Source organism: Paroedura picta, chromosome 11 (assembly GCF_049243985.1).
Source record: "Paroedura picta isolate Pp20150507F chromosome 11, Ppicta_v3.0, whole genome shotgun sequence".
Lineage (NCBI taxonomy): Eukaryota > Metazoa > Chordata > Lepidosauria > Squamata > Gekkonidae > Paroedura > Paroedura picta.
This window is the reverse complement of record NC_135379.1, coordinates 61,781,622-61,805,362: the sequence shown is the minus strand read 5'-3', so window position 1 is coordinate 61,805,362 and position 23,741 is coordinate 61,781,622. Positions and strand designations below refer to the sequence as shown.

Here is a 23,741-nt window from a genome sequence, read left to right as displayed (position 1 = left end):
ACTCACTGCGGGTGGCTTCATTGGCCAAAATGGCGCTCTCCAGCTGCAGGACGGCATTCCTCTCATCCTCACTGCTGACAGGGATCGGATCCGGCTTCCTCAGCGTTTCATCGGTTTGTACCACCTGCAACCATTTGCAGGAAATTCAGGGCCTGCGGCCGCTGGAGCCCTCCTCTGCCTGCTTTCCTCGCACACTTTGTCTGACGCGGCAGCCCTGCACTGTGCAGCCATCAGCACAAGCTCCTGCGTCATGACTCAGGCACTAAGCAAAGAGAGCAACCGTGTGCTTCTCCAGGGTGTTCCCGTCGGCCGTGCCCTTCTTAGCCCCGTATGGGCACTTAACCCACTGGAATCTGTGGCTCCATTCACCTGCTGCATTGGGTGCCACATACACTGACCCTGAGAAACTAGCTTCCAGAGAACACTCTGGCGCAAGCGGGGCTGAACACTCCACTTGCACTGAATGAGGGGGACCTGCACTTCATGAATCAGCGCACCATGGCTGGATGCGACTGGTCATCTGTCCTCTCACAGTGTCCAGCCACCAGATGCTCTGGAAGTCTAGCCACCAGATCTCACTGGCAGTCTTCAAGCAAAGGTTGGATACACACTTTTCTTGGGTGTTTTAGGATGCTTAGGGCTGATCCTGCGTTGAGCAGGGGGTTGGACTAGATGGCCTGTAGGGCCCCTTCCAACTCTATGATTCTATGATTCTAAGGTCTGCAAGAGGGAGCACAGAAGCCAAGGCCCCACAGAGACAGGCTTCCTCTGGTCACGGAGGCACCACTGACTCACTGTGGCTAACGGCTAAAAACAGACCAGCACAGTTCCCTTTGAAAGAAACTGAGAGCAGCAGCCGTCAGTTTCCCGGCAGCCACTCACCACGGCACGCATGGGACAGTGAGGACGAGGGTTCCAAGGACATCACTTGCCATGAACCAACTTGCAACTGGCCAGCTGAGGCAGTAGCTTATCTAGGGCAGGGGTAGTCAGCCTGTGGTCCTCCAGATGTTCATGGACTACAATTCCCATGAGCCCCTACCAGCGTTCGCTGGCAGGGGCTCATGGGAATTGTAGTCCATGCACGTCTGGAGGACCACAGGTTGACTACCCCTGATCTAGGACAGAAGTTGAATTAATGGGATCCCTCCGTTCATAGCCATTATGCTGCAATTGATGCTGGGCAACTAGGAGACAAGCTACCGAATCTCTGCCAAAAATGTCCATGAACAGGGCAACGTCAGGAAGAGAGATCTGGCACTTCCTCGTTGGCGAGATTTACCTTGTTAGAAGGTCGGAACTCTTGAATCTTCACCCCAGAAATTATGTTTAAAATGGTTTCTTCTGACATGTCCTGTATTTTAGTTGCGAACAATGGCACAAGTTAGACCAAGCGACAGAATGAAGTGAGCAAAAATTCGTCTCTCGACAATAAGCCAACCAAAGGACATCAGTAAGTAAAATGGGATGGATTCAAATATAATTTACCTTTTTAAAAGTTTTTAAAAGTTAATATCTCATACTCCTTAGTCAACACAGGCTCCAGGGAACTTAGCAGGCACAAAACATTGTATGTTTCTTTAAAATGTACATCAAAATAGACAAATAATACCGGCCTTAGAACAAGCATAGACTCAGCAAAATGCCTACATAAATAAATAAATGCCTGTCCGTTTGGGGTCCAACCCAAGCTCAGTGCCAGATTGATAGCTGAAGGAAGGGTCCTTCATCATTCAGGTGCCTTCCTGCTGGTAAAGTTAAGGTTGATCAAAGCCATTTAGTTCTACAACTATGCTTGAAGCTGGACGGGCTATCTGTCTCCTCCCAGGAAGCCTGAGAATGGCTGGCCAGCAGCTCTTGAGCACATGGCCCCCCAAAGTGGACGTCTGCCGCTGATCAAGAGCTACGGAGCTTTCTGGATAAAGGCAATGCTTCTTTCAAAGGACTTTTTCCACAGCCTCCTTCAAGACATCTGGCCCTTCCCCCTTCCTCTCCTGGGTCCTAGATCCCTCTGAGCTAGATTAATTAAGCCAGGATGAGCAAGGGTCACATTCGGTTGCAGGAGGCCAAAGACTTCTTTCCAAGCGGCTCATCGATATCATTAGGCCTCCCGTGGCCAACACTCATCCCGACGATACTCCAGTGGGATTTACAGTTCCTCAAAGGGCACATTCGTCTTGCTTTGAGGAGCATTCTCAATACTTCCAGGGAGAAAAAAAAGGGACTGTGCGTCATTAGAACGCCGGGCACAGGCACTGGCAAAAAGCCTTTCTATACCCTGTCATCCACGTCGTATGCACAGCAAGTTCAGTTTCAGAGGGTATTCCTATTATCTTGCAGGAGAACAGCCAGATTCTCCCCCGCCCCCAGTAGCACCACAGAATAAGCTTCCAAGAGTCAAAGCTCCCTTCGCCAGAAACGTAGGCCTCTCGAGGCCGTGACATAGACCATTTACGCACTGGAGGTTTCATGCCAGGCTGCAGGCTGGAGTTTTAGTTGTGGCAGGTTGCCCCACCTCTCCCTGCACCCACATGGGGGAGCATTTGGCCTGGTGTACCTCATCCGCCCCCAATTTGTGCTCCTGCACGGAAGCCAGGGCAGTGAAGTTCCCAGTGCAGAAATGGTCATAGGGAAGACTGTCAACTTTGTCAAGTGGCACCTCAGGGCTACCGAGATGAAGCATTGCTTGATGGCCCCAAATGGGAAGCCACCGCCAAGGAGGAAACTAAAAAGACATCTAGTTTAAGTTACTTACTGCCTCCTTTTTGCAAGTGCTTGATCATTAGTGAAGGGACCGATAACTTCTTTAACTCTTTAACAAAGAGTCATACTGGGAAGAAGACGGCTCTTAGACAGGACCTGAAGGGTCAGTATTTGACCCAGACCTCACCTGAGCCACCTCTGGGTCCAGAGCTGAGTCCTGAGAACACAGACGGACAACCTGCTATGGAAATACTTTGCCCGCCTTGCAGCTAAGGCTGAATTGCCATTTTCCTTCACGCTCAAAAATATGCCTGATCGCTTTCAGAATATTAATAGAAATATCCTCAGACTGGAGGCTTACCTTTTCTGTAAGTGGAATACAGTATATTGTTGCAAACAGCTTAGCCGTACTCACTATGAAGCTATAATGCCTAGGATAAAACCAAAATAAGTTATATCTTTTGTACCCCATTGTCCAGCATTCACAAGCATTGCAAATTAACTTTAACAAGATACTACCCAGGTGATATCTCTAGGCAGAAGGAGAAGGAGGCTGGGGGAGCAAGCCGTCCCCTGTCCAAATCCCCTCCTTGCTTAATTCATTGTCCGTTTTTAAGTGGGGATTCCGATCCTTTTAGGATTGGGCTTTCACAACATAACTAATCAAAACCCAGCCTTATCATACAGATATTGTTTAATCTCAGAAAGGTCAGGAATACGAATTAAAGATCCAAATTAAATTACTCTGTCATGCTGGCTCACTGGCCAGCAGAGGGCTCTTGCTGGCTGAATAAAATTCGATTTGATAGAGCGTAAAATCCTTTTCCCAGTGGGGATCCTTGCCAGTTCTGCTGGGCCGTCCTTTTTTAAGACTGCTGCTGCAGGGGTAGCACAGCACCCCTCCATTTCCCCTCCCTCAACTGCTTTGGGGCAGCGAATTCCAAGCCCACCAAATGGCATGAATGTCCCCCAAAGTAGTCGGCCTCCGAAGGTCACTCAGGGCATTTATGGTCAACAGACCCGTCCAGAACTCCCTGGCTGAACTCAAGACTACTGAGCTTTGCACACAAACCCATCCCTCAGTCTGCAACTACTGGCCCATTAAATTACACCGTCAGCATATTTGGAGCTTGTTTCTGCACCTCAGCAATGCAAAGGCTGCTGGGACACAAATGGTTAAGCATGACGGGTGCAGCAGCAGTCTCAGTCAGAGGACAGCCAGGGCAGCTGCCCCAGGGGGGCACTCTGAAAGGAGGGGAAAGAACAGCCAGGGCAGGCTTCTGCTTCCAATCACCCCTGCCCCCTCCGGGGCACATCTCCCCCCCTCCCCCCCCCAGGTTCAGGATTCCAATTCGGTGGAGGTCACCAGCACCTATCCGTGTTGCTTGGGGGGGAGGGATGCCCCTGGCTTGGGCCTGGAGTGCCCTCTCCTGCACTCCTGCCTGAGCCCCAGGAGCTCTACACTCACCCCTGGGTGCTCGTCAGATCCCCCCTCTCTTGACAGGTAGGCTCCCTCTTCAGCTTTCATAGAGGCCCAAATATTCTCATGCTGGCTCATCTATTTGACAGTAGTGTGTTCACATTCGTATCAGCAGCTCCTGGCAATGCTCATTTATTTATTTATTTATTTGTTTTTTACTGATTTGGGGAATTAAGCAACAATTTAGAAACATGCTGCAGGTAGCTGTGAAAAAGGAAATGCCCAACACACATCTCACTGGCAGTCTTCAAGCAAAGGTTGGAATGGATACACACTTTTCTTGGATGCTTTAGGATGCTTTGGGCTGATCCTGCGTTGAGCAGTGGGTTGGACTAGATGGCCTGTATGGACCCTTCCATGATTCTATGATTCTGTGATCCTGTGTCCTGCATATACCTCCATGTGACCCCCTCGGGGACTTGCTGTACTCAAGAGAAGGAGCGCCAAACAGAGGTGACCTTGCACAGGGAGGCCTGCTCACTCTACAGGGTGCAGAACTTCAAAGACAACTGATTGATTCATGTATGTCAGGGGTAGTCAAACTGCGGCCCTCCAGATATCCATGGACTACAACTCCCATGAGCCCCTGCCAGCAAACGCTGGCAGGGGCTCATGGGTATTGTAGTCCATAGACATCTGGAGGGCCGCAGTTTGAATACCCCTGACGTCCGTAGACCAATACTGTGCCAGTTCTAGAGGGCTGCAAACCTCTCACGTTCCTTCCCGCACTATTACATTCATTTTATTTTATTTTTTAAAATTTTACTCACAAAGTATCACCGAACTCAAATCGAATTGGAAAGGGCGGCCTCTTTGGTGACTGCCAAAACAGACCTGGCCGTTGGAGAGAAAGCGAGGGGGATGTTAACAGCGACAAAGGGAAAAACAGCCAGCCAAGCCCACCCACGAGAGCCGCCGTGGTCACTGTACTCACTGCCGTCTTTTAATCGGGTATCGAGGGGGAACGAATGAAGCAACTGGAGGGCCTAGGAGAGAAAGAAACACCCGTATACAGCTCCACCAAAACACGGAAGAAGTTTTAGTTTCTTAAGCAGAGCAGAAACAAAAAGGCGATCTTCAGTTTTACTCAGAGAACTGGAAAGGACCTTGTGTGCACATGTGCGTGTGCTGCTAAGTACAGAACCATGCACTTTCTTCAAACCATCAACTGAACACCAGCCCCACTGAAATAGATTTCTGACACTCACCTTATGATTAAAATACTTCTCAAATTTCAATCTTGCTAGCTCAACACACTGCTGCCAGTTTCTTGGTCTTCTGCTGAGGCATTTGATCACCTGAAAAGAGCCTTCCAAACTCTCTCCAGATTTTATTCTCTAGGACGTGAAAAAAAGAAGTTAAAAGGGTCAGTTACACACTGTTTGGAGATCAGTGATTCAATGCCTACGATGAAGCGGCCCAGCTGACGCATTTTGCTCACAACCCCCTCACAGTCCAGAGGTGTCCTATTGTTAAAACTAAAGGTGAAATGGACCACTTAAGGCTTCTAAGCCCGCACTCACTTCCTGCCACAGGCAAACTATAACCTGCAGCTGCTCCTCTAGCACATGGTGCGGATGGTGCAGACACAACGGTGTTGGGTGCTCCCTGAGTGTTCCCCTGGTCTTCTCCTGCTGCTTCCCTGCCAATCCTCAACCTCATAGAATCATAGAACCATAGAGTTGGAAGGGGCCATGCAGGCCATCTAGTCCAACCTCCTGCTCAACACAGGATCAGCCCAAAGCATCCTAAAGCATCCAAGAAAAGTGTGTATCCAACCTTTGCTTGAAGACTGCCAGTGAGGGGGAGCTCACCACCTCCTTAGGCAGCCTATTCCACTGCTGAACTACTCTGACTGTGAAATTTTTTTTCCTGATATCTAGCCTATATCGTTGTACTTGTAGTTTAAACCAGTAGTCCCCAACCTGTGGTCCGCAGCCCAGTGCCAGGCCGCAAAGGCCAGGGAGCCCGGCCGCAGTTCCCTCTCCCCACCCCCCCTGCAGTAAAAGATTTCCCAGGCCGCAAGCTTCCGGCCCGGGAAGCTTCTTACTGCGGGAGGGGGGGAGAGGGAATAAGGGCCGTACCGCGCATCACGCATGCGTGGCCCGGCCACGCATGCACACATGTGTGCTGCGCAGCGCGCATGCGCGGCCCGGCCCGGCCGTGTGGGCACAATGTGCAGGCGTGGCCACGCATGCGCGCTGCGCGGGCGTGGCCATCGCCCTGCCGGTCCCCAGCCAAAAAAAGGTTGGGGACCACTGGTTTAAACCCATTACTGCATGTCCTCTCCTCTGCAACCTCCTTACGGCGACCCCTGATACCTCTGGGTAGCAGCCCTGGACCTCCTGGGAGGTCTCCCATCCCAATATTCGGCAGGCCGGACCCTGCTTAGCCCCCAGGAGCAGCCAGCACTGGGCTCGCCTGGCCCACCGACATACCCAGGGAGCATTTTATGCATTATTTTCTGTGGAGAACAACTAAGAAAGTATTCTCAAGGAAACCATCAACTTTACATCAACTTTAAAAAAAAAAGTTATTTATTAGATTTTTATACCGCCCTTCCCTCAGGGCTGCTCACAGCATATATAATAAATTGCAATCATAAGCATAAAGGATATATAGTATAAAGAATTCCTTATTATTATTTTAAAAATCAAATAGTTAAAAATACAGGCTTTAAAATTGTAGCTTGCAGCTACAGGAGATGTCATTTTCGTTTAGGGGTTCATCGCCCTTCGGAGAGGGGACAGGGATGAATAAAGTGCTGAAAAGGTGTTCCCACGGCAGCCAGGGGTTGTGTCCCTGCGCATGCAGGGAGGCCAGTTACCTTGATGTTCTGTGGGCTTCAGCCGCAGGCCTGGCAGAACAACTCTGCTTTACAGGCCTCCTGGAGCCATGTTAGGTCCCTCAGGGCCCTGATCTCCTTCAGGAGTGTCCCACCAGCCCAGAGCCAGGGTCGAGAAAACCCTGGCTCTGCTGAGGCCAGCTTGATCTCTCTGGGACCGAGAAAGAGATTCTGCGAACTACAGCATAAACTCTTTTGAGGGGCATAGGGGAGAAGGTGGTCCCATAGGTACAAAGGTCTTTGGCTTTGAAGGTAAGGACCAGTCCCTTGAACCTGATTTGGCCTTCAACGTGGAGCGAATGCAGCTCGGAGAACACTGCTCGAATGTAATCTCGACATCCGGTTCCAGTGAGGAGTCAAGCCACTGCGTTTTGGACCAGCTGAAGCTTTCAAATCAGGTACAAGGGTAGCCCCTGCATAGAGTGAGTTGCAGTAGTCCAGCCTGGAGGTGACTGTTGCATGGATCGCAGTGGCCAGACCAGATGTTGCTGTGCCTAACGTAGATCAGGGGTAGTCAAACTGCGGCCCTCCAGATGTCCATGGACTACAATTCCCAGGAGCCCCTGCCAGCATTCGCTGGCAGGGGCTCCTGGGAACTATAGTCCATGGACATCTGGAGGGCCGCAGTTTGACTACCCCTGACATAGATGATAAAATGCCTGGTGGGCCGAATTTGTGACCTGGGCCTCCATAGATAATTTGCAGTCCAGGATCATGCCCAGACTCTTAAAGGTGGCCAAGGTGGCGAACTGAACCTTGACAGGACCCGGGAGTTGTAGCGCCTCATCGGGGGCACACCAACCTAGCCAGAGGACCTCTTCCTAAGCTGGATTTAACTTCAGCTGGTTCCAAATCCGCCAATCCGCCAGGTGTTTATACCAGGGAGCGAGCCGGGCTTGGGAGCGGAGAGCTGGGATCTAGGTCCAAATTCAGTTCCTGCACTCCCTTCAGGGCAGTTCTCTAGCACGTACGATCCAATAGAATAATCTGAAGTTCTCCCTTTAAGTTTTTTCTCCTCTTGTGCTTCAAAATGAAACCATCCACGATCAATAGAGCAGAGCATGCCAGAATTAAGAGGAGGAAGAGGTCCTGCTGGGTCTGACACGGCTTCTCAGCCCTTGAAGGGATTCCCTGCGAACTCTACTTATATCACACATTTCAGCCACTTTTGAATCATGTGGACTGGGATTCTGGTGGCAACCCGGGTCCCCCTTGTGCACGGCTGGCCCACTGGAAGACTCAGAAAGCGTGAGGATGCTGATCATTACTGTCAAATACATGTCAGACTCACCAGAAACAATCACAGACTCCCACGTGGCAGCTTCATACAACAGTAAAACAGTTGTTTTTATACCCCACTTTTCTTTACCCAAAGGAGTCTTAAAGCACCTTACAATTGCCGTCCCTTCCTCTTCCCACAACAGACACCCTGTGAGGTAGGTGGGGCTGAGTGAACTGTAAGATAACTGCTCTAGGAAAACAGCTCTATCAGGACTGTGACTAACCCAAGCACACCCAGCGGGCTGCACGTGGAAGAGTGGGGAATCAAACCCAGCTCTCCAGATAAGAAGCTGCTGCCTCTATGTGCCTCAGTTAATGAATGTAATTTGGAATGGGAGATGGGAATGGTTGCTTGTGGGGGAGAGAGATGGAACGTGGTGACGGACTCACAGTTAATTACTCTCTAGATTGAGGGCAAAAGAAGAAGGGGACAACAGAGAATGAGGTGGCTGGATGGAGTCACTGAAGCAGTCGGTGCAAACTTAAATGGACTCCTGGGAATGGGAGAGGACAGGAAGGCCTGGAGGATCATTGTCCATGGCAGGGGTAGTCAAACTGCGGCCCTCCAGATATCCATGGACTACAATTCCCAGGAGCCCCTGCCAGCAAATGCTGGCAGGGGCTCCTGGGAATTGTAGTCCATGGACATCTGGAGGGCTGCAGTTTGACTACCCCTGGTCCATGGGGTCGGACACGACTTCGCACCTAACAACAACAACAAATTCTACAACTGGGGATGTCTCTGTCCATTATTGTCCAATCTTGACATATTTATTCCTTTTTATTATGTTTTTCCCTGAGAGTCGAGCCCAAACTTAGCTTGCTATATCTGGAATCCCCTTGTCTTGGTTTACAGGTCTATTATCCATCTCAGCCTCTGCATGTGTGGACTGGAAAATTCCCATTTCATTATGTGTGAATGCCTGCACGCCAAAGCTTACGCCTGGAATAAAACTTTGTTGGTCTTAAAGGCGCCCCTGGAGTAACTTGGTTCTGCATCAGTTACCTGTAACACTTCTTCTGCGGATTTGTAGGTTTGCCAGAACTTGTTGAACAGGGAAGGCTTGTGCGTAAAAGCACTTTCAAACTACAACAAAGAGAAAAGTGATGAGCAACACTTCTGCTTCCCTTGGACCCCCCCCCCCCCCGGCCGCATCCCACATTTATTTATTTGTTTATTACTCAATGAATATGCCGCCCCACCCAGAGGGCTCGGGGCGGCTCACGGCACTTGTGACAAAACAAAATCAAAACATTCTCATACTAAACACAATGCACATTTCACGTTAAAACGAGTGAACATTTAATCCTAGGAGCGCACTGAATTAATTTTCCCGTGCCCGGGGGAGGGGGGGAAGTAAAGTGCTGCCTTGCTGTCTGTAAGTGGCATGCAGGGGCTGATTTTCACATTATCCCAGGCATGACTGGTTGTGGGAAGGCCAGCTACTTTGGGTCTCCTGCAGGCCTGGTGGAACAGCTCTGTCCTACAGGTCCGGCAGAACTGTTTTAGGCCCCGCAGGGCCCTGGTCCCTCTTGGCAGAGCATTTTTCCAGGCTGGGGCCAGGGCTCTGGTTGAGCCAATTTAACATTCACACCATTCCTGTGGACATCAGGGAGCCGGCTTGGGAGTGATTCTGTGGATGGCTTCAGAGAATTGGCAATGCCAGTCCTCCACCAGCTCATCGACTGAATCACTGAGGGCATCAGATCCTGCACAGCAGTGGTCCCCAACCCCTGGGCTGCAGCCTCGGGTCGCCCTCTACCCACACCCCGGCGCAGCGGTCCGAGGCCTGCAAAAGGTTGCGGACCGCTGCTGTACAGCTTTCTGGGATCCATTACTGGATCCATTGGTCTCCTTGGGGGAGCATAAATCTGCTCTCCTTGGGGGAGCATAAATCAGGCACAGAGCAGTATGCCAATTCACGCCTTTAGAGCAAAATGGGATCCATTTAACAAGAAGAATCGCATTGTAATAAAAAGGAGCTCTCTGTCCGGGGGGAGAGGGGGGGGGGTTGCAGGCAGCCTTGTAGCTCCAGTGTGCTCACCAACCAGTTACCTTGTCTCTTGCCCACTGGATTGTGTGTTCAGTGGCTGCTGGGAAAGACTTCAAAGTGCAAAATGGGATTTCCTCTTCTGGTGGATCTCGCTACAGGTAGAAAAACAGGAAGGGTAATCAGAGCGATGTGCATCCGGGTCTCTTACTTTCCCTCTCCTTTCTTTCGTCAAACTGATTTCCTTCTATTCCTCTTTTCAACAGCTACTTAGTAGAGGCTGTTGGCAGAGTGCTTGGTTTCCTTACAGCAATATATTTTATTTTCATAAGGTTACTTCTGATGAGAGAGGGTTTAAGATAACATTCATAAGAACACACAGATCACTTTGTTACAAGAGCCCACAAAGTTTATACAAAGAGCCCACACAGTTTAGACAAATACTGACTATCATAATAACCTCAGTCAAAATGTCTCTCTGCAGGGGAGGGCTTTTTAAAACGAATCCTCTGAGTGACACGGAAAAAGCCATCAACTCTGATTTATGCTTCCAAAGGAAAACCTGAACAATGAAATCAAACGCTCAAAATATTTTGTTTTCTATTTCAAGACGAGGCCATCAGCCAAATCCCTTACCCCAGGGGTCCTCAACCCCCGGGCCGTGGCCCAGTACCGGGCCGCAAAGGCCATGGTACCGGGCCGCCAGCGGCTGCGCCTGCCTCCCCCCCCCCCCGCAGCGAGAGGGGGGAAAGAGGCAGGCACGGTCGCTGGCACACCAGCAACGCAAATGCGCACGCGCGGAGCTGCCGCACACGCGCGTTTGCGCCCCCTGCTGGCGAAAACGCGCATGCGCAGCAGCTCCGCACATGCGCGTTAGCACCACCTAGTGGCGAAAACGCGCATGCACAGCAACTACGCATGCGCGTTTACATGCAGCTGCGGCGGCCAGGACGCCGGCTCTCTCCCACCCTCGGAGGCGGTCCCCGACTACAAGAAGGTTGGGGACCGCTGCCTTACCCCACGGTTTATTTCTGGTTCTATCAAACCAGTAGTATTCGTTCAAGAGCAGAGAAATAGCATTTTGTCCGCCTTGAAGCACATAATCATTATGGCTAGGATGTAAAAACCCTGCCACAAACTCTGCAGGCCTAGGGGGCTCCCACCGGGTTCTTGCCGCCCACCCCCTCCTACCGAAAGATAGACCCCTCTCGCAAGTGAAGGGGCTTTGGAAAGCAGCATCTGACAGTGGCACAGGGAAAGCCTTTGTTCCAAAGTGAACAATGAAAAAAGTGTGTGGGGGGGGTCTCAATGGGGACAGCCAACTCATTGGCTGTCCTTACAATAGGTCTCTGAAGCCCAACCACGTCACCTACAAAATGACCCAGAAACGGACGCTGGTTTTACAGTCCCTGCAGCGGTACCTTTTGCAGCTCTGAAGGCAATTAAAAAAAGAGTTTGGGTGAGCAATGCAACGGACGCTGCTTCCACTGCCCTGGCACTTACATGACTGTTGTAGGATTCTGTTAGCTGAGGCACGATGATTTCCGTATGCCCTTTGGTCCCCATGGTCCCCGAATCTAAGAGAGGACACAGGTTTGCTAGGCAGCGGCTATATGAAAAGAGCAAGAACAACATGATGAGCATCAAATGAGGAAGCTGCAGACGATGCAGGGTGTGCTCCAAGAGAGGTCAAGGGGACAGTTAGCACAGCCCTCCTCTTAACACAGTGGAAAGCGGGCCTTGAAGAAGTCAACTAGCTTTGCAACCCAAGTTATGTTCTCCTAGGTAGGAGGATCTACAATGATCCGTTTTAAGTAGCTTGAACCAAGGGGTAAACAGAGTTGCTTACAGGTAACGTACAGGTTGTTCATCGACATTTTGTAGGCAGGCATTCCTTGGGACTGAGCGTGCCAAGAGGCCTGCACAGTCCCAATATGGGACTGCACAACTAAACCGATGATGAACTTTTAGATTGGGGTCCCTTGTTTTATACGGATCCAGTTTTACCCAGCCAGGACTGAAGCAGAACCAACAAAACCCAGCGTCAGTGTAGTTCACGGAGCCCTCGGGCAACTCAGCACCCACCTGTCGATGTATCTCCTGGCCTCCACATTGTCGAGTGCCGTGACCACGACGTCGTGCTTGGTATAAAAGTCATCACTGTATATATGCTCAGTCGCAGGGCACACTTTGTTGAGATGTGGTTCTATCTTCATCTGGCCATTAATGCGCAGGGTTGCTGCTGCAGCAGTACAACTTTTGGGCTTCTACACAAGTCACAATGGTTTCATTTTGGTTTCATTCGTGTTAGAAACAGACATGCCAGAAAACTACCGTATTTGCCAGCGTATAAGACGACCCCCCAACATTTCCACTCAAAATATAGAGTTTGTTACATTACATTACAGTACTATGGGCCACTATGGGCAGCTATGTCTATCCCAACTGAAGTGCACCCGGCGTATAGGACGACCCCCCACTTGGAGGCATGTTTTTCAGGGGGGAAAAGTAGTCTTATACGCCAGCAAATACTGTAATTTCCTTCAGAGCAGGTGAGACTGGAAAACCCAGGATGTGGACCTTTACACATACATCATCCAGAGAGAACAAGTTTTACTCTTGGACGATACAGAGCTGAGCATTGGTTTTGCTGTGACCGGTTGTTTCGCACGACAAAGCGGAAAGACAACCAATCCTTGTCTCTCTTTTGCAGCTTATTTAGCAGTTTCTCCTGCCAGGTCTGCTTTCCACATAGCTGCACCATAAGAGATGTGGGGCCAACCTATACATGGCCCCTCCGCTAGAATGGGACTCCCTCCCTAGTCACCGGGCTCCACGGCCGCTAGTGCAAAGCCTTGGACCGCAAGAGCTTTCCAGGAAGGCTCACTCCTCTGGGCCGAGGCACACGCTGCCCTGCGCCATCAGGTCCCAAGTCCAGGGCAGCTCGGCATTCTCTCACTGGGCCTGACCGCGGCTCCCCAAGGCCTCCAGCAGTTGCCTTTCCCAGCTCTGGGGCCCGCCAGCTCCTCCCCACCAGGGACGGCCGGAATGCCAACCCCATGCTCTGCTTCTGAGCCAGGGACACTGTTTGCTTGTTTAAAACACTTCCCCTCCCCCCTCCCAAACAAGACTAGGTGTCAGATCGAGGCCAAGCAGTGCCGGAAAACAAAAAGTGTATCTGCTCGACAGTGCGTATGGGGGTGGTTCTCGCATGTACTAAAACGTCTCACTTGAAGCAACCTACATTCATCACGCGGCTGATGTTCTCATGCACAGTCCAGCCGGGCGTTCCTGTGACCTACCTCTATGTGGTGCGGCCGGAAGAGAAACTGCCTGTTTAGGTTGGATTTTTCAATTAAGTCCGGGTCTGTGAGTGTAACCTGGAGTAAGTCAGACACATAGACAGATGTTTCACGCCTAAAAATGATTCAACCTGTCACATTTTGACAGACAGACTGAGCCCCGTGGCGTCCACAGCATGGCCACACAGGAGCACCACATTCAATATTTCACCCGCCTTCTCGCAGCCACACCAGCCCCCTGTCCAAAGCGGCCAACCATTCGTCCACAGCTCCCCCCCCCCGCGCCCCCAGAAGTCCCTTCCCATTAAGATTGCCTCGGGACGTCAATTCAGACTTTTTTGCCATGATAAACTCTGATGTCAAAGGTGCGTTGGGGAATCGGAACCCCTGGCCCCTGCGTGGGTCTCAAGCGTGTTAGGACAACAGCCAGAGATGGGAAACTCAGAGCACATGAAGGCCAATCAATCCTGACCCACGTCAGCCTTCAAAAGCAGGAAGCTGCACAGACCCCCACGGCCACGGCTGGTGTCTCCAGGAAGGGCTGCAGCTGGCTTGCCCACTGAGGCCGAGGGATGGTGCCAATCCGCAGGTTCTTCTGCACGTCAGCACAACGTAAGCTCGGCCAGGAGCTGCAGAAAAACCCCCGGGGTGCCCTTCCCCACCTGAAGCGAGACCCAGCAGACCCGCGCCTGTCAGGGTCCCAGCAGCACAAGCAGGCTCTGGACTCCGGACTCGGGACAGAACATCAGCTTACCATGCCACGCTCCCAGCCGGTGCCAACACCAAGGAGCGCAAAATTTTTTAACATTTCACAGCCGATCGCACCACAGCCAACCTACACAATTGAAGGGAAACTGGATTATTATGGCATCCACCCCGCACACAGCTATGCTTGCAGCCATGTATTTTTACTTCCTGTCCTATGAGCAGGCCTGCCACACTTCTTGGAGCTTGTGGGTCCCGGCTGGCAAACGGGTTGTTGGTGGGTCCGTGGGGGCCCAGACAAAACCTGCCTCCCCAACATCGCCCTGACATGCTCCCGACCACATGCTGGAAGCCTCTCGCTCAGAGTGGACCTCTCCCTGCAGCAGCATCCTTCCACCGTGCTCTCCTCGCCCAGGCACAACCCTGGGCGGTGGGAGAGAAGCACATGCTGCCACCGAGACTGCAGGACAAGAAGGGGAAAGACCAAGCACCGAAGCCCCTTGGTGGCCTCCTGACAGCATGGACAACCTTCTCTCGGCCCCATCCAGCCCTCCCGGAGGCCCAGGCTGTTGGACAGGGGGTGAGCCTTAGCCATAGATCTCTCTCTCTCTCTCTTCTAGCCATCCAGAGTCATGGAAAGTCCTTCAGTTTCTGTTTTTCTAGCCACATCCATGGCTAGATCCATGGCTCTTCCAATAGCCACTAACGGGACATTACGGGCAGATTGAGGAGCTGCACTCTGAATGTCCTGCAGGAGCTGCAGAGCTATCAACAGTGGAAGGGACGGCCCTCTCTTGTCCTGGAAAGGCATCCACATGCGCATAGCCCTGCCTGGAGCGAGTGGAGGAGAAGTTCAGAGGCGGTTTGCCACCGCCTTCCTCTGCATGGCGACCCTGGACTTCCTTGGTGGTCTCCCATCCATGGAGTAACCTGGGCCGAGCCTGCTTAGCTTCTCAGATCTGATGCGATACGGCTGGCCTGGGCCATCCAAGCCCAGCTTTTAGTCCCCCTCCTCCCCCGTCCTTTCTAAATAAAGCCGACAGGCTTCTCCTGTGAGTAAATACTTACTAAGAAAACATTCAGATTGTGAAGCTTCCGGCACAAGTTCTCCCCAATGCAGGCCCGTAAGGCGTCATATCTGTCTCCCCTGTTGCAGCCGAATTCCAGGCAGTGGTGGGAAGAGAGCGGTAGAGAGAAGATGGCCACAGATTACTCAATGCCTTGTACACCCAGTATGCAAAAAAACAAAGTTAGCTTTCCCCAACATAATCCACCCTCCCCCCCCCAAAAAAAAAAAAAACACCAAAGTTACAAATTCCAGTCTCACAAAGAGGCTGAGCTGTTTACTGGGCACAGGCAGCGACTGTCCAGGGCTAATCCAGGGCAAGCAGAGGCTGCATTTCCACCTGACCCCGGTCAGCTCAGGGGTGAGCTCTAAGGCTGACGACATCAGAACAGAGGAAGCCAACCTACTACTGTTTCTCCTAAAGAGTCACCGTAAGGATCCTGGCACATTTTTAGAGGCTCAGTAGCGATTCCTGTCCATGAAGATCATGGCTGGAACGAGCTCCTTCTTGCCATGGGCTTCGTTCCCCCCCCCCCATCCCCTGAAAGGAGCGCAGCTGCAGGGACCCAGCATATGCACAGCGCTCAGCAAGGGGGCCGTTGCTCTCCTGCCCCAGCTCTGCCAGCATGCATGCGCCAGCAGGGATTAGGCACAGCTCGTATCTCTGGCAAAGCACACGCTAGTCCACAACACAGCTCTTTCATTCAGCAGGATTTCTAAATCACTGTTGGTGACAGGTCAGGATACAAATCACAAGACCCGCTCGCTGTCCGCTCAGGGACAGACCGTGCAGACGTTTGGGGCCGGCTGGAAAGAGGATGCCGGCCGGGAGGGGCCCCTAGACGGATCCAGCAGGGGCAACTCAGATGTCCTTGCGTCCCAAGCAATTGTCCCATTTCCGAATCATTACCTTGGAAGGAATTCTTCATCACCGGCCTTTTCGAGAGACGTGACCAATTCCAAGGCATCAAGATACAGCTGAAGGAAGAAGAAAATGCATCAATGTCCTTAAAGTTTTCAAGTGTACTGAAAAGTAGTTGGGTGTTTTTCTTGGAGCTCAAGCGTTTACAAAGCAGGCAGGGCCCGCTGGGCTCCTGGAGGCCTGGCTGAGTGTGCAGACTCAGAAGGCCCATTTCTGTAGCAGTACTGCCAGAGTGAGGGCACCGCTGACCGCTCCCGGGCCCTGTGCGGCTGCCTCCGTTTTGCGGCTGTGCCGGGACACCACAGCTGCTGCCGGCTGCAAAAGGAGGGGGGCGGGAAGCAAACTCCGCAGCAGAGAATGTCCTCCGCTCCCCACTATACTTGGAGCCAAGAAGCAAATATATTGAGAGATGTTTGAGCGGCCAGAACTTCCCTGCGAATTTGGACAAAATAGCCTTTTTATTATCGGATACCAACCCTCTAATTAGTTATAATGTTTCAATATTTGCATTAGCAGCAAGGAAAATTCGAGCCAAATTTACGCCACCAGAGAGCCTGATACCTGAATTCTTATTGTCTTTTATTATCTACAGACTACCGCATGTGTTGTTCTAATTCTTTTACTGTTTTTATATCAACTGATATGATATTGAGCGCATTGTAAGGCCTATGGCTGGAAACAATACAGGCTTATGTATGTAACTGTCCTCCGCTGCCCGCACGGGCCCAGCCTGCTCCAGAACAAGGAAGACTGACCCACTGCTGCAGAGGCGAGAACTTCCCCGTCACGGCTTTCAAGACTTCTTGGCTGGCGATGCCCCCAAGGGCTGCTGCGAGGGGCGCCAAAGATCCCTGCGCCGTTCTGGACAGCCACCTTACGACGTCCTCGTTCACTTGAGGCTGCAAAGGCAAACAGAACGGACCCCTCTTCAGTGATGTGTGTCACCCAAGCATGTCGCTCTTTTCACTCAAGTGGTCTCTGCCCCAGAACAAGCAGGCAACGTGAGCAGATCGGGACAAAAATCCACGCTCCAGTTCTCAGTTCCAAGCCTTTTGCAGGAGCAAATTGGCAGGTAAGCCTCCCACGGCAGCCCCGGAACCAGGGACCGCTGCGCAACACCCTGCAGCAGGAGGGATAATTCCAGAGGAATCTCACACCAGGAGAGGAGTCCAGTGTCACCTGAAAGGCTTTAAAAATTGCTCCAGCGGCAGCTGGACTCCTGTTCCTTCTGGAGGGAGTTTCTCAGCACCCACCATTACATTTCTGCCTACGGTGAGTTCACTAACCTTCTCTAGCAACCTTTCAGAAAAGTAGCCCTGCTGGGCGGCACTTTGTTTTGAATATTGTGATGTTGTTTTAGAATCACAGAATCATAGAGTTGGAAGGGAGCTCATGGGTCATCTAGTCCAACCCCCCGCCTGCTGCCTCAAGCAGGACTCTGAAGAGGCGGCAGGCACTGAGAAGCAGCCCCCACTAATGAACAGCCCCACAAGTGAACATGGCGGGGGGCTGACCCAGACTGGGGAGTCCCAGGCTCACCTTGAGATGACGGGGCTGCTGCGAGGAGAAAAGGGAAGGGAAAAGGGCCAGGCTAGCCCAATTCTTAGCTGCACCAGAACATTAATTTTTCCTTTCCTTGCACCATTGGCCTTGGCCTGATTTTTATCTCTTGGGAGAAAAGGGAGCATCATGCATGGAGCCAAGGGCCTCTCTCCCGAAGTTCCCCGTCTAGAGTCAGCAGCACTGACTGCCGGCTACTCACTTGGCTCTCCAGCTTCTCCCTCAAGGTCCTTGCCATCTTCAGCATCTCTTCCGCATCCTGAAGGCACCTGAGGGCCCCAAACAAGGAGAACAGAAGGGTAATGCCGGGCTCCCAGAAACAGAAGGGGATCCCAATCGAGCTCAGCAGACTGCTTTGCCAGGGCTGTATCTGGTACCCGCAGAAGCCACCAGGGCCTTAGAGAAGACAAAGATGGGCCAGAGGACAGGACCCAGGGGTGGTATTGACTGGATCAGCAGGGGAAGCGTAGGAGGCTCCGGTGACCGGGATCATCGGCACAGACACAAGCAGGGCCTTCGTTGGGCTCAATCAGGCAGCCAAACATTACACTGAACCTTCCAGCAGCCAGAATGCATGCAGCATGGCAAGTCAGCTCAGCAAGCGAAATCAGCCGATGGGCCAGTTGAAAAACTGGTGCAGATACAAATCGCTTTACATTCGTTTCCTAGAAACTCACTCACTCCGTTCTCCTTCCCACTGCAGACGTCCTCCCACAAGCCTCATGAGCCCCAACACACCCTCTTTGGGTGGCCCCTTCCCTTTTCCACAACGGAAAGGGCATCTGCATCCAGCCCGTTCAACCGTAGGACGGCAGAGATCTAGGTGTAGGCATCTTACCCAGGGTTTGGCAGGCGAGCAAAACTCTCCTGAAACTGATCCAAGGCCAGCATGGCAAGGTGAATCTGCAGAGGGGACTGAAGAGACAAGAGCCGCTGACACGCACGCCCCAAAAAAGAAACCCCGTCAAATTCAGAGAATCAAGGCGACTCCAAGGAGGGCTCACTAGAGAGTTGAGGCACGTTGGTCTGGCACAGCAAAGTCTGGGATCACCTTAAAGATCAACACGATGCTAGACTGAGCCAGAATTGCCTTCCTGCCTCCGCTCCCGCAGGCGCTAGTCCACAGAGGTGCCTCTCACAATCCTGGTTTTGCATGTGCCACAGAGGACTCTCCGTGCTGCACGGAAAAAGTGGACGATTCCAAAATTGTGAATATATTTAATTCAACTATGTGGGGGTATGGATATTTTTGTACATTTCCAATTGTTATCTGTTATTTGTTATATGTTATACTAATAAGGACATTTGTTTATGTAGGACTCATTGCCACTGACGAAAGCCAGACTGAAAACGGTAAACAAATGAATCTAGAGACCGTTTTGGCAGAGTCAAAGTCTAAATAAATGAGATAAGAGACTTATTATCTTCTTAGACTTAATGAAGCCACTGGACAGATTCTGTCTCTCCTTTGTTACAGAGGACTCTCCAGCATTATCTCTGCCAGGGATGGGTGTTAAGGACAGGTAAGGTCCAGGCCAGCTCCCCTGCGGGCACCTCCTTTGTTAGTGCATTTGGCAAAACAGAGACATCTTTGCCGAGAGACGCCTAAAGGCTCGTCAGAAACATTTCAGTGAGGGGAGCACAAGAACTGAATCCCATTCTTAGCCAGACTGCCGGAGTGACCAATTTCAACCAGAACAGAATAAGGTTACATCTACATGCTCAATCTTCCCACACTCCGTGTACATGAAGCTTAATTAGAAAAACCATCAAGTCCAAGCCGCAAGCTGAATGTGCTTCAGGTAGTTCCACCGCAGAATTTAAAGCAGCACACGGATGGAAAATGCCCTCAGAAGACCACACACGCCACAGCAGGCGGAGGGGAGGGCCAAACCCAAGAGACAGCATTAGTGCAGAGAAGGCTCAAGAAAAATCACCTCAGGTTTGCTGAAGTCCGCCACAAGGTATGTTGGATTGATTAACTGCTTCCCCAGTCGTTCCTGTAAAAGACAAGAAAATCTGTTTCCACATCGTCTTCTGAGGAAGAGGCAGGGCTGCCCCAGCTGACTCCCACTGCAAGCCACTCTGCACGGGGCTGAGCAAGCACGATCGGTCCAGCCAGCCTACTTCGCTCCTGCTAACTTTAACGGGCCAAGGCAGCTGGAAAGGGAGACATGATGGCCTTGGGCCCCAGTCGCCACTCCCACGGAAGGCCAAAGAAACAACCGGCCCTTGGCCGGACGCAGACTCCACTAGCTGGACCCATGGAGCCCACCCCTCAAGGCCTACTGTAAATTCACCGCTGCCCTTCACACCCTCAGGGGCCCAGGTGCAACTGCTGGGATCCTTGGGTATCTATGACCCGGTCTCCACTGCCTCCAAGCACTCTGCCACCAAGGGCTCCTTCCTGAAAACTGCCCCTACACAGCCCCTAGATTCAACACACGAAGAGGGGCACAGTCCGTCTGGCATCGGCAGCCACCCAGAAGTTTGCTGGCCATGAAAACCAAAGGGGAGAGGCAGGATTTTGCTTCCAGAATCCCATTAAGTTTCGCTCAGAGCTCCTCTAAGACCGAGGTGAGGGACTGTCCCTCCAAGGGGCTAAGGAAGTCTTCAAAGTGCAGAAAAGAGTCTCCGTCCCCTTCCCAAGTACAGGACCTGCAATCCCCTGCATTGAAGCCATGGGTTCTGAGAGCCGCTGGGGCTCCGCAAGACCTCAAAAAGCAAGCCACCCTTCCTCATGCCAAAGCAGCTGTCCCCTTCAAGGACCTCTAAAGAGCAAAGGAGCTTGGGGGGGGGGGTCCAATCCCCACTTTCTGCCTGACCAGCTTAGAAGAGCTTGTTCCCTTTGCCAGCGGGAGGAGTGCTGAGGTCAGGGAACGTACTCGTAGGACTGACTCTACCTGCCCCCGAGATCTCCGGCATCTCCTCTAAGGCCAACAGCCATGAGTTCTGGGCAGAAGCCTTTAGACCAACACAGCACAGATCTCAGTGCAGCTGCAATGGCAACCAGCAGCCCGCCTTCCTAGGGGCAGGGATTCTGCGGATTCTCAAAAGCGAGGCTGGGAGGCATTTTTATATTTTAGGTAAAAACTGGTCTAGCTTGCAGACTTCGCTGGAAACGAGAACCGCAAATGGACGCAAACACTGCGTGCTTTCCTCACAAAGCAGGACACTTACAAAATGAAATGTTTTAGGCGTCTTTACTTGGACAGCTATACCACCATGTAAGTAAGGCTCCATATCTGTAGTATCTCCAATACTGAAAGAATAAGGCGATACCACTGAAAAACAGAAACAACAAAATGGAAATCTAACGTTTCCGGAACAAAGCAAACTTACGGATCCACCACCAGGAACACCCTTTTCTCTTATTACTGATATTATTTATTAGAAGATTTATCAACCACCCCTCCCTAATTAGGCTTGGGGTGACGTGCAACAATTCAAATATACAACAAAACCATAAACAGTAGAAGCAATAAAACAGTAACCCCAAGAGGGAGGGAGGGAATACAAACAAGCAGACAGACAGACAGACAGACAGACAGAGGCTTACCAGCTATTTGATGCATAGATCCATTTAAACACGACATGCCATTAATTTCCCGAAAAGTTACAAACTGTCCAGATTCAAGTTTATGTGGATTATTATCCAAGCAAGTGATGATACCAGGATTGGACTGAAATTATAATCCAGCAAAAATTAGGAAGGGTGGAGGCAGAATTATCCAATACAAATCATTCCTAATTCTTAACACTAATCCTTAAGCCATAAAAGCTATCTATCCTGGGTCTTTTCAGGGTCAGACAACAGAAGGCATACAACGTAACCCAGAGAAATCTGAGAATCTATGACAAAAGATCATTCCTGTTTCTTATAATTCCTACGAATGCTCTGAACAGGACAGAGAAAGGCAATTCCCACCCAGGGGTTGGTGTGCTTATCCCAAAAGGGCAAGCTGCAACTCTATGGGGCTGTCTTATTTTAGGAGAAGGCTTCTGCCCCCTCCTAATCCCCGTCCAATCTGTTGCCTCCCCTATGGTCCACACAGGCGTCAAATCTCCTAGCTCCTCCTCAGGTTTGGCCGTTAAATGGGACCACACATGTACATACAGAGATTGTTAAATGTACAACTAATTACAAAGTCTTGATAGTGCTGAACTTTCTCCTTACCTGTGTTATGTTTGAAATAAATATTTCTTTTGGTTCCTCCCCTGTGGTGTCCAGGACTTCAAATTCTTCTCCAAAGTCGCAGAACAAGCGTGCCCAGATGCCATACACATCTGCGCTGATGAACTGCAAAAAAGGCAAAACACAACTAGGATCAAGATCTCCCATGTTTTGAAAAGAGTGTCATGCCCATCAAAATAAAGATTTCATGATCTGCTTTCCAAGGTTTTATCAAATTTCCAAGAGGAAAAAGTTTAAACAAGGCTTTGGAAAGATAATCCTCTCCCTTTGTTTTTCTGGGTGATCCTTCTTCCCCGCCTCCAAACTAGATTATGGAAAATTCTCAGAGTAGACAGACATGGGGGGGGGGGGGGGAATAACCAATGCTGCCATTCCTTAGCATTACCTTAATGGGTGGGTGCTGCGCATGGCAAAAGTCATTGATCTTCTTCTGCAGTGACAACTTCATCTCCGTTACTACGACACACTTTTGAAAGGGAAAGGTCCACAATTAAGTCCTAGGTCACCAATGCCTATTTAAGGCAACAGACTCATAGATTGACCAGTCTGTGCCGTCGTCAAGAATGCACCAACATCCCATAACCAACAATGTGCATGGTTCTGGTATTCAGCTCTCACAGCACAAGCAGATGCTTAAACTTCATAAAACATTAAGCGCCAAACATTTCTGTTCTGAAAGAGGTTTGGAAAGTGCAGCACGTTCAGTCCTCGCCTGCATGCAGAACCCCGCCTCCCCCTCGAGTGCCCCCACTTCCTTGCATGAAACTCTCCTCCTCCTGGCCTCTCTGCCTACTTCACACACCAGGGACAGGCTCTCTCCTGTGTCAGCGGAAGCCTCTGGTAGACTGGCCAGTAAACCTCTGAGCAGGCAGCTGCCCAGGGACACCTCTGAAAGGCCATCCGGAACACGAGGCAGGCACTGTGAGGCTGCAGGGATGATACCCACCCTCCAGGTCCCTCGACATCTAATTCTTGGTGCTCCCTGGCTGCACTGGATTTCAGATCCTCTGGGCCGGATGGTGTGCACTTGAGAGTGCTCAAAGAACTTTCTGGAGATTCTAGTTAAAAAATTCATAGTACCTTTGAGAAACCTGGTGACAGGCTTCTCAGCAAGCAAACTGAAAATTAACCCAGACTTGGTGAAGTCCTGCTGATCTAGAACACTTCTGCACCAAGAGTCAGTTTACAGTCCACACTGGACTGGCTACGTTCAACCCCAAAGACTCAGGTGCACAACTTGGGGAAAGTTGCTCTTCTTAGACCCTTTACTACAAGCTCAGAGGGAGTATATATGTATGTATGTGCAGGTTTAATGTCAAAGCCAAAGGCCATAAGTACCATAAAAGTAACAAACATGCAAACAGAAAAAAAATGAACATCCAGCAGCATGTATTATGAAAAAGAAATAAAAAGAATCTAAACATTTAAAACCACAGTAGGGTTTACAACAATGTGTAAACTGCAAGCTTTCCACTTGCAGGGATGTTTCACCCTTGCATGGAGACCGATGGGGCCAGCCGCAAATGGAGGGGTGGGGGGCTTTGATCACTGACAGAGTCAGTTTCATTTCTCCGATGATTTGGTGAACTACAACTGAATTCGAGGGGACTGATTGGCTGTTTTGGCAAAGAATTATCATATGGCTGCATTTGGATGTGTGACACAGTTTACTCATTTAACAGGATTAACTT

At 50.9% G+C, this 23,741-nt stretch overlaps 1 protein-coding gene across 1 annotated transcript in view; it reads right to left on the bottom strand.

The window, feature by feature from the left end:
- UBA6 (ubiquitin like modifier activating enzyme 6) overlaps positions 1-23,741 on the bottom strand; it is a 44,079-nt gene that overhangs the window by 8,467 nt on the left and 11,871 nt on the right. The window contains exons 7-28 of the mRNA XM_077302875.1: positions 22,436-22,516; positions 22,033-22,155; positions 21,415-21,538; positions 21,036-21,139; positions 19,793-19,855; positions 18,694-18,770; positions 18,058-18,124; positions 17,051-17,194; positions 16,284-16,351; positions 15,376-15,454; positions 14,357-14,437; positions 13,603-13,680; positions 12,386-12,567; positions 11,804-11,909; positions 10,366-10,455; positions 9,316-9,396; positions 5,392-5,520; positions 5,118-5,169; positions 4,954-5,017; positions 3,065-3,134; positions 1,283-1,354; positions 7-124 (exon numbers count right to left, since the gene is read on the bottom strand). Coding sequence (XP_077158990.1) covers positions 7-124; positions 1,283-1,354; positions 3,065-3,134; positions 4,954-5,017; positions 5,118-5,169; positions 5,392-5,520; positions 9,316-9,396; positions 10,366-10,455; positions 11,804-11,909; positions 12,386-12,567; positions 13,603-13,680; positions 14,357-14,437; positions 15,376-15,454; positions 16,284-16,351; positions 17,051-17,194; positions 18,058-18,124; positions 18,694-18,770; positions 19,793-19,855; positions 21,036-21,139; positions 21,415-21,538; positions 22,033-22,155; positions 22,436-22,516 — 2,053 coding nt within the window. The remainder of the gene's footprint in view (positions 1-6; positions 125-1,282; positions 1,355-3,064; positions 3,135-4,953; positions 5,018-5,117; positions 5,170-5,391; positions 5,521-9,315; positions 9,397-10,365; positions 10,456-11,803; positions 11,910-12,385; positions 12,568-13,602; positions 13,681-14,356; positions 14,438-15,375; positions 15,455-16,283; positions 16,352-17,050; positions 17,195-18,057; positions 18,125-18,693; positions 18,771-19,792; positions 19,856-21,035; positions 21,140-21,414; positions 21,539-22,032; positions 22,156-22,435; positions 22,517-23,741) is intronic.